This window comes from Tasmannia lanceolata, unplaced genomic scaffold (assembly GCF_043159265.1).
Source record: "Tasmannia lanceolata isolate RefF3 unplaced genomic scaffold, GAP_Taslan_0.1 ptg000007l, whole genome shotgun sequence".
NCBI classification, from domain to species: Eukaryota; Viridiplantae; Streptophyta; class Magnoliopsida; order Canellales; family Winteraceae; genus Tasmannia; species Tasmannia lanceolata.
The window spans coordinates 8831376-8842733 of record NW_027518684.1 but is presented as its reverse complement, the minus strand read 5'-3'; the positions used below and the strand labels follow the sequence as shown (position 1 = coordinate 8842733).

The 11358-nt window shown below is 37.0% G+C and overlaps 1 protein-coding gene across 1 annotated transcript; it reads left to right on the top strand.

Moving 5' to 3' along the window:
* Positions 1-428: 428 nt before the first annotated feature.
* On the top strand, positions 429-5299 carry LOC143881752 (glutamine synthetase cytosolic isozyme 2-like). The gene is made up of 13 exons (XM_077385011.1): positions 429-674; positions 1092-1131; positions 1503-1606; positions 1845-1893; positions 1984-2090; positions 2201-2288; positions 3543-3671; positions 3775-3849; positions 4134-4187; positions 4293-4330; positions 4487-4646; positions 4733-4793; positions 4955-5299. Exons 1-13 carry the CDS (start codon positions 601-603, stop codon positions 5047-5049), a joined length of 1074 nt encoding a protein of 357 aa, XP_077241126.1. The 5' UTR covers positions 429-600; the 3' UTR covers positions 5050-5299.
* Positions 5300-11358: the final 6059 nt, after the last annotated feature.

Genomic DNA, 11358 nt, shown 5'->3' with positions numbered 1-11358 from the left:
TATGAAATCTTATAGGCGGTGTTTCAGATTTAATAACAAAAAATACACATTTTCAGACCTCAAAGCAGGACCTGTAAAATGGATGGCTCGGATCTATCAACTGGCTCTCCCAAGTGAAAAAAAGGGGGTGGATATATCACTTCCCTAAAACTTATGGAATTCAATGTTAAGGTTGTTGATCTGGACCACCACCACGATGGGTCCCACCCATTAAATGAACTATCGAGATAATCCACTTAGTGGGGTCCAGATCTGAAAAGTGAAATTGATTATATTACCCCAAACATTCATCAGTGTCGTCGAGAAGCATAGATATCGCGAGATTTTCAATCAGAAATTACAATAAAAAAAGGAAAAGGTCGTAAGATTTCGACTTCTAAACGCGCACTTCTACCCACAAGTCCAAAGTCCCTTCCAGTTTCCAGTTTCCACCACACACACAAAAAAAAAAAATCTGTTTCCCATCGATTCCTTTTTCTACATTTTACACCAAACCCGCTCTATAAAAGCGCTTCCAAGCCCCTTATTTTTCTTCACGTTGTCTGAGAGAGAGAGAGAGAGAGAGAGAGGTGTATAAACTTTGTATTTGGGTTTTTTGCCATGTCTCTACTCGACGATCTTCTCAACTTAAATCTCTCCGATTCCACGAAGAAGGTGATTGCAGAATACATATGGTGGGTTTTCTCTTTTATTTTGTATTTTCATTATGCCTCGTTTGATCAGTTCTTATATATATCTTAAACACATGTATGGATCTTTGTTTTTAAAGTTTTGTGTGATGGCCTGATGGGTATGTCTTGTATGTCTACTTAGCATATCATTTTTATTTTTTATTTCCTTTTTTGGTATGTGTAGTGTAACACTTTGTTTTAATGGAGTTTTGTTCTGCCCCTGTATTTTTTTTTCCTAATGGGGGTTTTATATTGTGTAATGATATATTCGCCCCTTTTTCTTACTTGGGACAGCCCCCTCTAGTGTAAAAAGTAATCATAAATGCACTAAAGCGGGCTGTCCTGAGTAAAGCAGGCTAATATATCAGTTCCCTTTATAATTTCCAGTTTTTGGCTTGTTGATGTTTCTTTTTTGGACAGGATTGGTGGATCTGGTACGGACCTTAGGAGCAAAGCGAGGGTAACTTTCTTTTTTACTTCTTACCTCTTTTTTAAGTTGATTTTTTTGTGTTATTTTGCTTCATCAACTAGATTCTTGATGGATATGGTTAATGAGTACCTTTGTGAAACAACCAGTTAAGCTGTTAGAGTTGGTGTTGTTGGGTAATTCCTCTAACAGGTGTTACTTAATCATTTCGTAGATTTTTAATATCTAGCAGTTGTTGCTTTTAGAGAAGCGAGGACGCCATGAGGCAATAGCGCTCTGATACCATGTGAATGAACCAATTATTCCAAAAGCTTAAATTTTTATAGTTGGTGTTATTTAATCATTTATGCTTCAACATTCTTAGTCTTTTTTCTTCTTCTTAAAATTTTTTTTTTTCTGAACAGACGCTTCCAGGACCTGTTAGCGATCCCCACAAGCTCCCAAATTGGAATTATGACGGTTCGAGCACGGGTCAAGCTCCTGGGAAAGACAGTGAAGTGATTTTGTAGTAAGTTTTCTTTTCTTTTTTTAATTGACGAAACTTTTGAGCTAGGATTGATCAAATTTAATGATGATTAAATCTAATTTTGTAATCAAATCCCCTCGGCATGGATCATCCTCTAAAAAGGTTTAACATATCACTTTTTTTCTTACTTTTGCTATTTTTATGGGTTTTTATTTTCAATTTTTTTTTCCTTGTATGGTTAAATGAGAATCTTTGTGTCTTTGATGATGTGTTGCAACAGCCCTCAGGCCATATTCAAGGACCCATTTAGGAGAGGCAACAATATTCTTGTAGGTTTTTTAGTTATTATTTATTTAAATTGTTATTTGTTATTATACTATTATAAATATCATTATTTATTATTTTAATTTAATTGGTAGGTGATGTGTGATACTTATACACCTGCGGGAGATCCAATTCCAACAAACAAAAGACACAATGCTGCAAAAATCTTCAGCCATCCTGATGTTGTTGCTGAAGAACCTTGGTGATTTAGTTTTTCTCTTTCTTTGTTCTTTTACTTTTCTGTTCTGTTTGATTTACTATGTTTTCTCTTATGTGTTAGTTTTACATTTTTATTTTTTAAAAACTGAGCAGGTATGGGATAGAGCAGGAATACACCCTTTTGCAGAAAGAAGTGAAATGGCCGGTTGGGTGGCCTGTGGGAGGTTATCCTGGCCCACAGGTGATTACTCCTGAACCGGAGTGAGCTTTAGTATACTTATTGGATAACCTTAGAAATTGTTTTCATAATCTTATTTGTGGATACTGATTATAAATGCTTTTATATCTATCTTTGTTAATGGCTTCCAAAGTGGCCCGTGTCCCATTTGCTTACAAGCTTAACTTACAATAATCTTAATTGCAAATAAGGATCGATTATGATGGTATCCAGAGAGACCCTTCATCTGATGGGTTTTATCTATTTTTCTTAGCATATGTCTATTTGTTTATATAATTAAGGTTTATTGTTGAACTTGCCTATTTTCGGAGTTCTTACCAGTTGATTTACTGCCAATTTTATACATTGTTTCTTATCTCTATATTTATGTCATGCTTCTTCTTTAATGGAAGATTGAGGAGGTTAATCTATGTTGGCGTTCTTCTTTGTGAATTGATTTCATCATTTTTTTCTCTTCAATTATGCTTCCAATTTTTATCCTCAACTATTCATCAGCAAAAGTTTTGCAACTCCTGAAGGAAGAATTGTTTATTTTGCTGCTGTCTTTTAATCAATTTAATTCTAAATCTTATATTTTCTTCTCCTCGTGTCAACAGCACCAAAAGTTGTAATTTGTGAACTAATTTATATATATATTTGAGGAAAATGATTGTAAGCTTGAGCGCAGCAAGCTTAGGTGAGCTTGAGGGCCCAAAACTCATGTGGGCCCACATTGGTAGGATGATCCAAAGCATATAGGGTGTGTACAAAAAATCAGCTCCATAGGATCATCCTAATCCATCCAAAAGTGGAGGGCAAAATGGACCGACACCGTTTGCCACAAATCTGCCCATTTTTTCCTTCCGCTTTTGGAGGGGTTAGGATGATCCAATGGAGCTGATTTTTGGTACACATCCTATCTATGATGGGGCCTTGCAAATGAATGGTTTGGATTACCACAAAAAATGTGGGACCATGAGTTTTGGGCCCTCAAGCTCACCTAAGCTTGGTGCGCTCAAGCTTACAATCATTTTCCTCTCTCTCTCTCTCTCTCTCTCTATATATATATATATATATATAATTGACACACACACACATACTTGTATCTTTTTTCTGCTTTTCTTGGCTTTTTCCTTGTAAGTGGGTGTCTTTAATACCCGATGCTATCTTCTTTTTCTGTTTGTAATTGATGCCTGATTAATATCCTCATTAATATTACCATTCAAAAAAAATAATAATCCTCATTAATATCATCCCAATCATGTGAATTTGGATCAGGGTCCATACTACTGTGCTATTGGAGCTGATAAAGCATTTGGACGAGACATTGTTGATTCCCACTACAAAGCCTGTCTTTATGCAGGCATAAACGTTAGTGGAATCAATGGAGAAGTGATGCCAGGCCAGGTGAATATTCTTTCCTGTTTTTGTTCTTATCTCTTCTCCTAGTTAGGTTGTCTGGTCTCTTTCTACTTTTCAATGTGATTTTTGAATCAACCTTCTTATGCAGTGGGAATTCCAAGTTGGTCCTTCTATTGGCATCTCCGCTGCTGATGAATTATGGGTTGCTCGTTACATTCTCGAGGTAATTACAGATAAGTATTACTTAGTATTTCATTTTTTTTCAATAGTTAGTTATTTCGTTTGATGGTTTAAATGGTTTTTCATTGTTCTTTCGGAAAAATGGTGTCGTGTGAAATGGGTTATGCAATATATATCTTCAATTTTTAGCTTTAAAACCACAGTAGGGCTAAGATATGTAATCTTTTGCACATACGAACTAAAGGACTATATAATGCAAGTTTCCCATGTACACATTTGGCAATTTTCCTTCCCCTTAGAGTGTTTCCCCCCTTTTTGTATCAACAGAGGATTACGGAGATTGCTGGTGTCGTTCTTTCCTTGGACCCCAAGCCTATCCAGGTTAGATTGGTTACTGCCTCGCCATGCTCCTTCAAGTTCTCTGCTTTTGCTTTATTTTCTCTCCTCTCCTTTGCTAACTTTGTTTGTGAGTCTTTGCCTTACCAGGGAGACTGGAATGGAGCTGGAGCGCACACAAACTACAGGTAATTTAACAATTTGTGTTTGTATTTGAACAAAACTTTCTCGATTGTTTAGCACTTCTTTCTTCTCCTTTCACTGATTTGGATAGAGGCTGATTGTTTTACTTTGGAAGGAAACTTTCAAGCTTTGATATCTGAGATTTGTTTTGTTGGATGCAGCACTAACTCCACGAGAGATGAGGGTGGGTTTGAGGCTATAAAAAAAGCTATCGAAAAGCTTGGACTGAGGCACAAGGAACACATTGCTGCCTATGGTGAGGGGAACGAAAGGCGCCTCACCGGACGACATGAAACTGCTGACATCAACACATTCTTATGGGTAAGTCCTCTCTACTGACCAAGATATCTTTTCAACAGCATTGGATTTAGGAACAATCCATTTATTCTCCTCACTGTGATTTACAGGGAGTTGCAAACCGTGGTGCCTCAATTCGAGTTGGCCGAGACACAGAAAAAGCTGGCAAAGGTGGGAATCATTCTACTTTTATTAATCTCTTTTATTGTCCAGTTTTTTGCTATTTGGGTATTTTTTTCAATCAACTTTAATCTTGATCAAGTTCGATTGGTTCTTTAACTGTGATTTGGGAGACTAAATGAGGGACTTCTCGGATGCTTTGTTTTGTGCAGGTTATTTCGAGGACAGGAGGCCTGCATCAAACATGGATCCCTACGTAGTCACCTCCATGATCGCGGAGACGACCCTTCTGTGGAAGCCAACATAAGCATGGACAGATTTTCCACATGCTTGTGTTCTTCATAGGATCATGCGGGAAAACTCTACATTGCATTTAGCATACATTCAGCTTTTCGCTGCCTCTGTTTTAATAGTGTCGAGGTCTGTAGTGTTTTGGGGTTTTAGCTAGGCTGGTGATAGTGTATGGTGGGCCTGTCTGTTGATTCCCCCACATGTTCAATGACATTCAGTAAAGAAATAGTATTGATAGCCCAATCTAAGGGCTGATTCCTATTGTTTATGGATAAAGGTTAAAAACTGTGCATGACTGGTATTGTTTCCCCAGTGAAATCTTCCCAATAACATTAAGGCCACATTTGGATACCCACAAGATTTAGATTTGGATTTAGTTGATGTTTTGAACTGGATCAGATCCTTAGATTTCCAAATCAGCCACAACAGTTCAAAAGATTCTGATTTTCAAATCTGTTCTGCGAGACATTATTTGGAAATCAATATTTGTGACAACTCCCTTCACCCCCCCCCCCCCCCCCCCCCCCTCCCTCTCTCTCTCTCTCTCTCTCTCTTAAAACATGATCATGAAGATGATTGATGTATTTTGTATCCAAAACTCAAATCCAAATCAAAATACAAATGCATGAGGTATCCAAATGGGCCCTAAAGGCCTATTGGTTATTTGAACTTAATTATTTATTGAAAAACTATATTTGTTTTCATCGAGAAAATTGTGTTAAGATTTAACTGGGAATCAATGTCCGTTGATGTGGTGGGTGGATTTAGCAAAGAATTGCCTGAAATGTGACTGGCCGAGAAACATAAAAAATTCTGTATGCTTTTGAATTTTTATAACTTTTGAAGATTGGGTGCGGGGATTTAATGTGTTGTACGGTTAAACATGTAAATTTTTTTTTTCCTTTGTTTACCAACCCCATCACATGCTCTTCTCACTAAATTCCCTCTCAATTCTCTCTTTCTCACCAGCCCTCTCTGCCCTTCTCTCGCCGAGCATTCCTTATCCAGGGTAGAAGACTGAACTTGATTTTTATTTGATTGTGTTTTTCAACTAACATTTGGTTTAAGTTTTATATGTTGTCTTTATCAGTCCTCTCTATTTCAGTCTATTTTGATGGACAATTTACCTTATTTTAGTGATGTGCCGTGTTGGGTGTAGTGTCTTTTTCTGTTTTGGGAGCTTATTTAAGAAACAGTGCTTAAATGGTTTAACTTTAGTTGCACCTTTTGGGATTTTGTAATGCTCTTTGGCTAGGTGAGATCTATTAGTTTTAAGAGGGGCTTTCATGCCTACAACTCTATATGTGACAACATTGGATTGAGGCTTAAATTGCTCACCTTAAATTCTAGACTTAAAATTTCCATTTTGATTATCATGAGGTGGTTAGAGAGCATGAAGTGGGTGGAATGATCTCTTTCCATTCATGTCTTATACACCTTATCTAAGCCTTCTCAGGTTTTTTAATGTCACAATAGTCACATGTTTACAACTTTTTTAATAGCCATTATATATTCGGGATGTCATTTAGTTTTAACACTAGGTGTAGTTGTGGGGCATCGACAGTGACACAGGGTCCCACCTTTTATTTATTGGATCTGTCTATTTCATAGGTCATAACCTGCTAATCCATTTTCTTACATTATGTTTGGCACATATATACCTCAAATTAGTGATTGGAGAATACCTAATGGATATGTTTGGCAACCATGGAATTTTTTTCAGGAAATATTAGTTTGCCAAGTGGTGAGAGAGCGTAGAAAGAGTATGGGAGGGAGAGAATTTGAGACGGCAGGAGTGAGGAGAAGGTGCTATTTTGAGTAGAGTTTTTCTTTTCCTTGTCTTCCAGCCACTTATCACCCTCTCCTCGCTCATGCGGCACTGTTAATTCTCTCCCTCTCCCACGCTCCTTGCTCCTCCCCCACCATTGTATAAACTAATATTCCATTGCAAAAAATTTCATGGCTGCCAAACATCGCCTTAGTGTGTGGGATTGATACCTTTTCATAGTAGGTAAGCTGGGATCGAAGCTCTGACCTCAAGACCTCAAGATTGAGGTAGTATGTCGTTGATACCTTAGTCTCTTTTGACTTTGAAACATGACGTATTTTCCTAGGTAACAGTCTTATATCTAGGATGTATAAAATAAGTTTACATACTGAATAGGAATAATGACTGGAGAATATTGTCAAGTGATTAAAAAGCAACCTACCTCTTAAAATCAAGTAGTGAAGCAAAATAAACAAGGCTATATCATTCTCAGCTAGTGACATAACTTGGAAAACAATTGGAAATCTAACAGTACATGTGCTCTATTTTAAAATATGATTTATAAAGTTTGGTGCAGTTAAAATATGTTCTATGAAGTTTTTGTTTTTGAAATGTTAGGATTTTATTTAGAAGAAGAGAAGGGCCCACTACCAAAAAGGTCATGAGAAGCAAGAGAATACAAAGAAGCTCAAAAATTTGAGAGAACAACCACAGTCAAGGAGGTAAGAAAATGCACGATGATTTGCCTCTCCATTAACCAACATCCGGATATGCTGGAATTGAACCGGATGGCCATCCACATGATCCAAGATCTCTATCATCTCTGATAATATCCATGGGTGAGGGTGTCTCCCTTCTAGCCATCTAATGACTTTGAGGGAGTCACCATCCAGATATGGTTTATGAAGTTTGTTGTATTTAAAATATACAACTCAACTAAGCTTTTGTCCCAAACCAGTTGGGGTCGGGTAATGAATCCTATAGAAAATTTTCATGATGAAGGTGAAAGAATTTATCGGACTCAATATGACTAAGTCTAATCCTGACACTAGTTTAAAATATAATTTATAAAAATTGCTGTATTTAAAATATGATTAGGGGCTATTTGGATACGCGGATTTTAGAATCCAAGTTTAGTTTGAAAACAGTGTACAAGATGGTTCATGATCAACTTGCTGCATGCTGTCCGGGCACTGATTCTTAGATTTTAAGTAAGAAATCCATGTTTTAGAAATCTCTCCCACATGCTGAGATTTCTAAAACCCGGAAACGGGGCGATCTCCTACTCTCTGGATCAACGGAAAGAAGGATGTGAAATCAGAAAACAAAAGACGGTCTCCTTTCTTCTCTCATCTTCTATCCAGGATTATGAGGAAATCTAGGATTCTAAAATCAGCGTCTCCAAACGGCCCCTTTTAGGCTATTAAAAAAATATGATTTTTAAAGTTTTTTGTGAGTTCAAGAAAGCTTACCTCACCTACCAGCCAAAGAAAAAAAACAAAACAACAAATTCACCATGCTGGTGTCTTTTCGAAGGAACAAACCATATCTGAAAGTATTAAAAATTGGCAAATTGAAAACCATTGCAAATGGCCAGCATGCATATCACTAAGACCGGGTAAGAAAGCCGTGGGTGTAACATCATTACTCATTAGCAAGTGGAGATTGTGTGGAAACTCAAATAGATAAAGTTATAGGAATCTACAGAAAGCCAGATTTCCACTTGCATGAAGCCCACATCCAATGACCTGGAAATAGAAAATCTGGGAACATCTAATCTAATTATATACAAGTAAAGCAGAATGTCGCATAACGTGCCCCCAAGCAGCACCCCTTATAGCCCCTTTTAAGAGAAAGGGTAATATACACTGCACTTCTTTGTATAGAAAAGGAATTCTGCAACTTCCTTATTTCTCTCCTCTCTATCGCACGCTATTTATATGTTATTTGTTTGCTCCTATCTAATTAGAAAAAGTACCTATTTTTTTGCTAACAAACCTCCTTCCTATCGGATTGAGATTTTTTTGCTAACAGCGATAAGCCCGGCCAAAAGGCATTGAGATTTGATCCTAGAAATAAGGAAGAAATATTCTCTTTCCATAATAAACTATTAAACTTCTTTTTAAAACTTCAATTGCACTCCCAACTCAAACGAATATGGAAACAATATAAATCAGTAAAAATTATCCAATTTTCTAAATATTCTCCTTTCATTAATTAAGAAGGAATCCCTTAATTATCTCTATAATCCCATAAATCGTCCAACTTTTAAACGTACAACCAAAAGGTAAATTCCTGAAATTTCTCTTCAGATAACTATCTTTATTTCCACTTTTCATGCTTTGAGCCCAAGGCCAATCGAATTCAAAAGATTTTTTTTTGATGACTTATCCTCTTCCTGCTGCTCTATCAAAACATAGCAGGGGTGTAAAATGGTGGGCCCCACTCTATCAAAACATATGTATAAAATGGTGGGCCCATCCTGTGCATTAGTTTGGACCTCAAATCATTAGGTTTAAAATGGCAGGCCCCACCCATAAAAAATGTGTAAATGGTGGCTCCATTTTTTAATTTTCAAATAGTTTTAAAACATATTTTTTCCTCTGCAACTAGTTATGTATATATTTTTGGATTAAGACCTAGAAAAAGAACCCTTTGTTAGTGTTACAAGATGGGGATGGGAAACTAAAATGTTGTCCCTCTTTAGGCTGTCTTCAAGAGTGGTGAGCGGGGAACTAGCCTATGACCATGGAAATATACGCTAGTGCTTTTCATTTTAAGCACACCAAATGTTGTCTTCAAGGTGGTAGCCTGGTAGGGGTGCAACTCAGACCAAGTTGGGTCGAGGTGAGTAAGTCACATTATCAACATCGGTAGTGCAGATATTAAAGGCAGAGTTCTCTAGGTGTCACCTTTGGTAACTTTCTTATAGGGTCAATGTAGCTGTACATATTTCATTTACGGGTCCCACAATGCAGTGATGACCATTGCTAACAATCAATATTGGGTCCCACATGTTGGCATTAACTCGCCCCTGGAAGTAGGCAATTGAGTCGAAGCAAATAGATACTCTTTATTATCTCTGAGTGCTTGTGTGATTACCGTTTTTTATTTTCTGTACTAATCATATCAGATTTTGAGTTACATTTTTTTTATAAAGTGATTTTTGAGCTAAGATCAATCTAATCGGAGCAGAGCAAAGTTAGAAAGATGTTTTTTGGGAGATTCAAAAGATTATTAGGATTATTTAGATTGATCGTTTGAGAAAATAGATTTTCTACTCGTGTTTTTTAGAGTTTTTTTTGACGGCACAAGTGAATTCAAAAGAGAACAAGGGGGCTCAATTTTATAGTTTGAGATTGAAAGTTTATCTTTTGATTACGTCACCGAGACCACTTTATTTTCTCTCTACTTGAAAAATGGCAAATACATTCTTTTCCCCAAACTTGTGCATTCTTTTTCTTATTGGCCACATCATTTCCAAGGGAAAGACAATTTCTATGGCAACCCAATGGACTCCTAGAAGAAAGCTATAGTAACAAATAGGCTGGGTTTTTTTTTTTTTTAGCGTAGGATAGTGACTAATTTTAAAGATCGTAGGAAAAAAAAAACAAATCTTCACACCAAAATTCTCTAAATTTAAGTCATCAAGTATATAAATTAAAAAAGGACACTATTTTCACATAATAGACATGATCACTAGGGCTGCAACTCGGGTCGGGCCGGTCAGGTTTTGAAGAACCCAACCCTACCCGAGAAATATCTCGGGTCGGGTTGGGTTTTTTTCTAGAAAACCCATGATTCCCAAACCCGGCCCTACTCATGATAAATCTCGGGTCGAGTTGGGTCGGGTCGGATTTTTTTCAGTTGACGCAATTTTTTAAGGAAAACTCTTGTTTGGCAAGGCAACTCAACTCATAGAAGTAGAAAAACTCAAGCATGACAAGCTCTGGAGTGCATTAACTAATAACTAGTCTAGAGAGAATAAATTGATGCATTACCAAATGAAAGTGATTATACTCATATGACATAAACAACAAACTATTTAGTGCATTAACGATTTAGTTGAAACTTCAAAACCCTAGAGCGGGGAAACAAACAGAAGATGGAAAGAGTCCATGTGATTGCGTGCGTGCGTGTGTGAGTTTTACTTTCAAGTTTTCACTTTTAAAGTAACAAAGTTTTAGAAAAAAATACATACTATAACTTAAGTAACTCGGGTCGGATTGGGCCCCTTCAAACCTGACTGGACCTGAGGTTCATGCGGGCTTTTGGATCATAGACCCGGCTCGACCCGAAACCCGAGAAACATGAACCCAACCCAAGCTATTTTTGGGTCGGGCCGATGCGGATCAGGTAAAACTCGACCCAAGTTGCAGCCCTAATGATCACCTCAATTACAACAATTATATAAATGTATTGGAAAATAATTTGCTATGTTATTCAATAGATATTTAAGATAGTCACATTATACCCATATGATTCGAGTCGGGTTTTCTTTCTTTAAACCCGGCCCTACCCAAGATTGAGTCGGGTTTTCCATTTTAAAACCCCTAC

Bases quoted from the DNA above. Each gene is read 5' to 3' on its own strand.
- LOC143881752 (XM_077385011.1), top strand. From the start codon at position 601: ATGTCTCTACTCGACGATCTTCTCAACTTAAATCTCTCCGATTCCACG. The intron at 675-1,091 runs GTGGGTTTTCTC...TTTTTTGGACAG, and splicing joins GTGATTGCAGAATACATATG to GATTGGTGGATCTGGTACGG. The intron at 3,850-4,133 runs GTAATTACAGAT...TTGTATCAACAG, and splicing joins TTGCTCGTTACATTCTCGAG to AGGATTACGGAGATTGCTGG.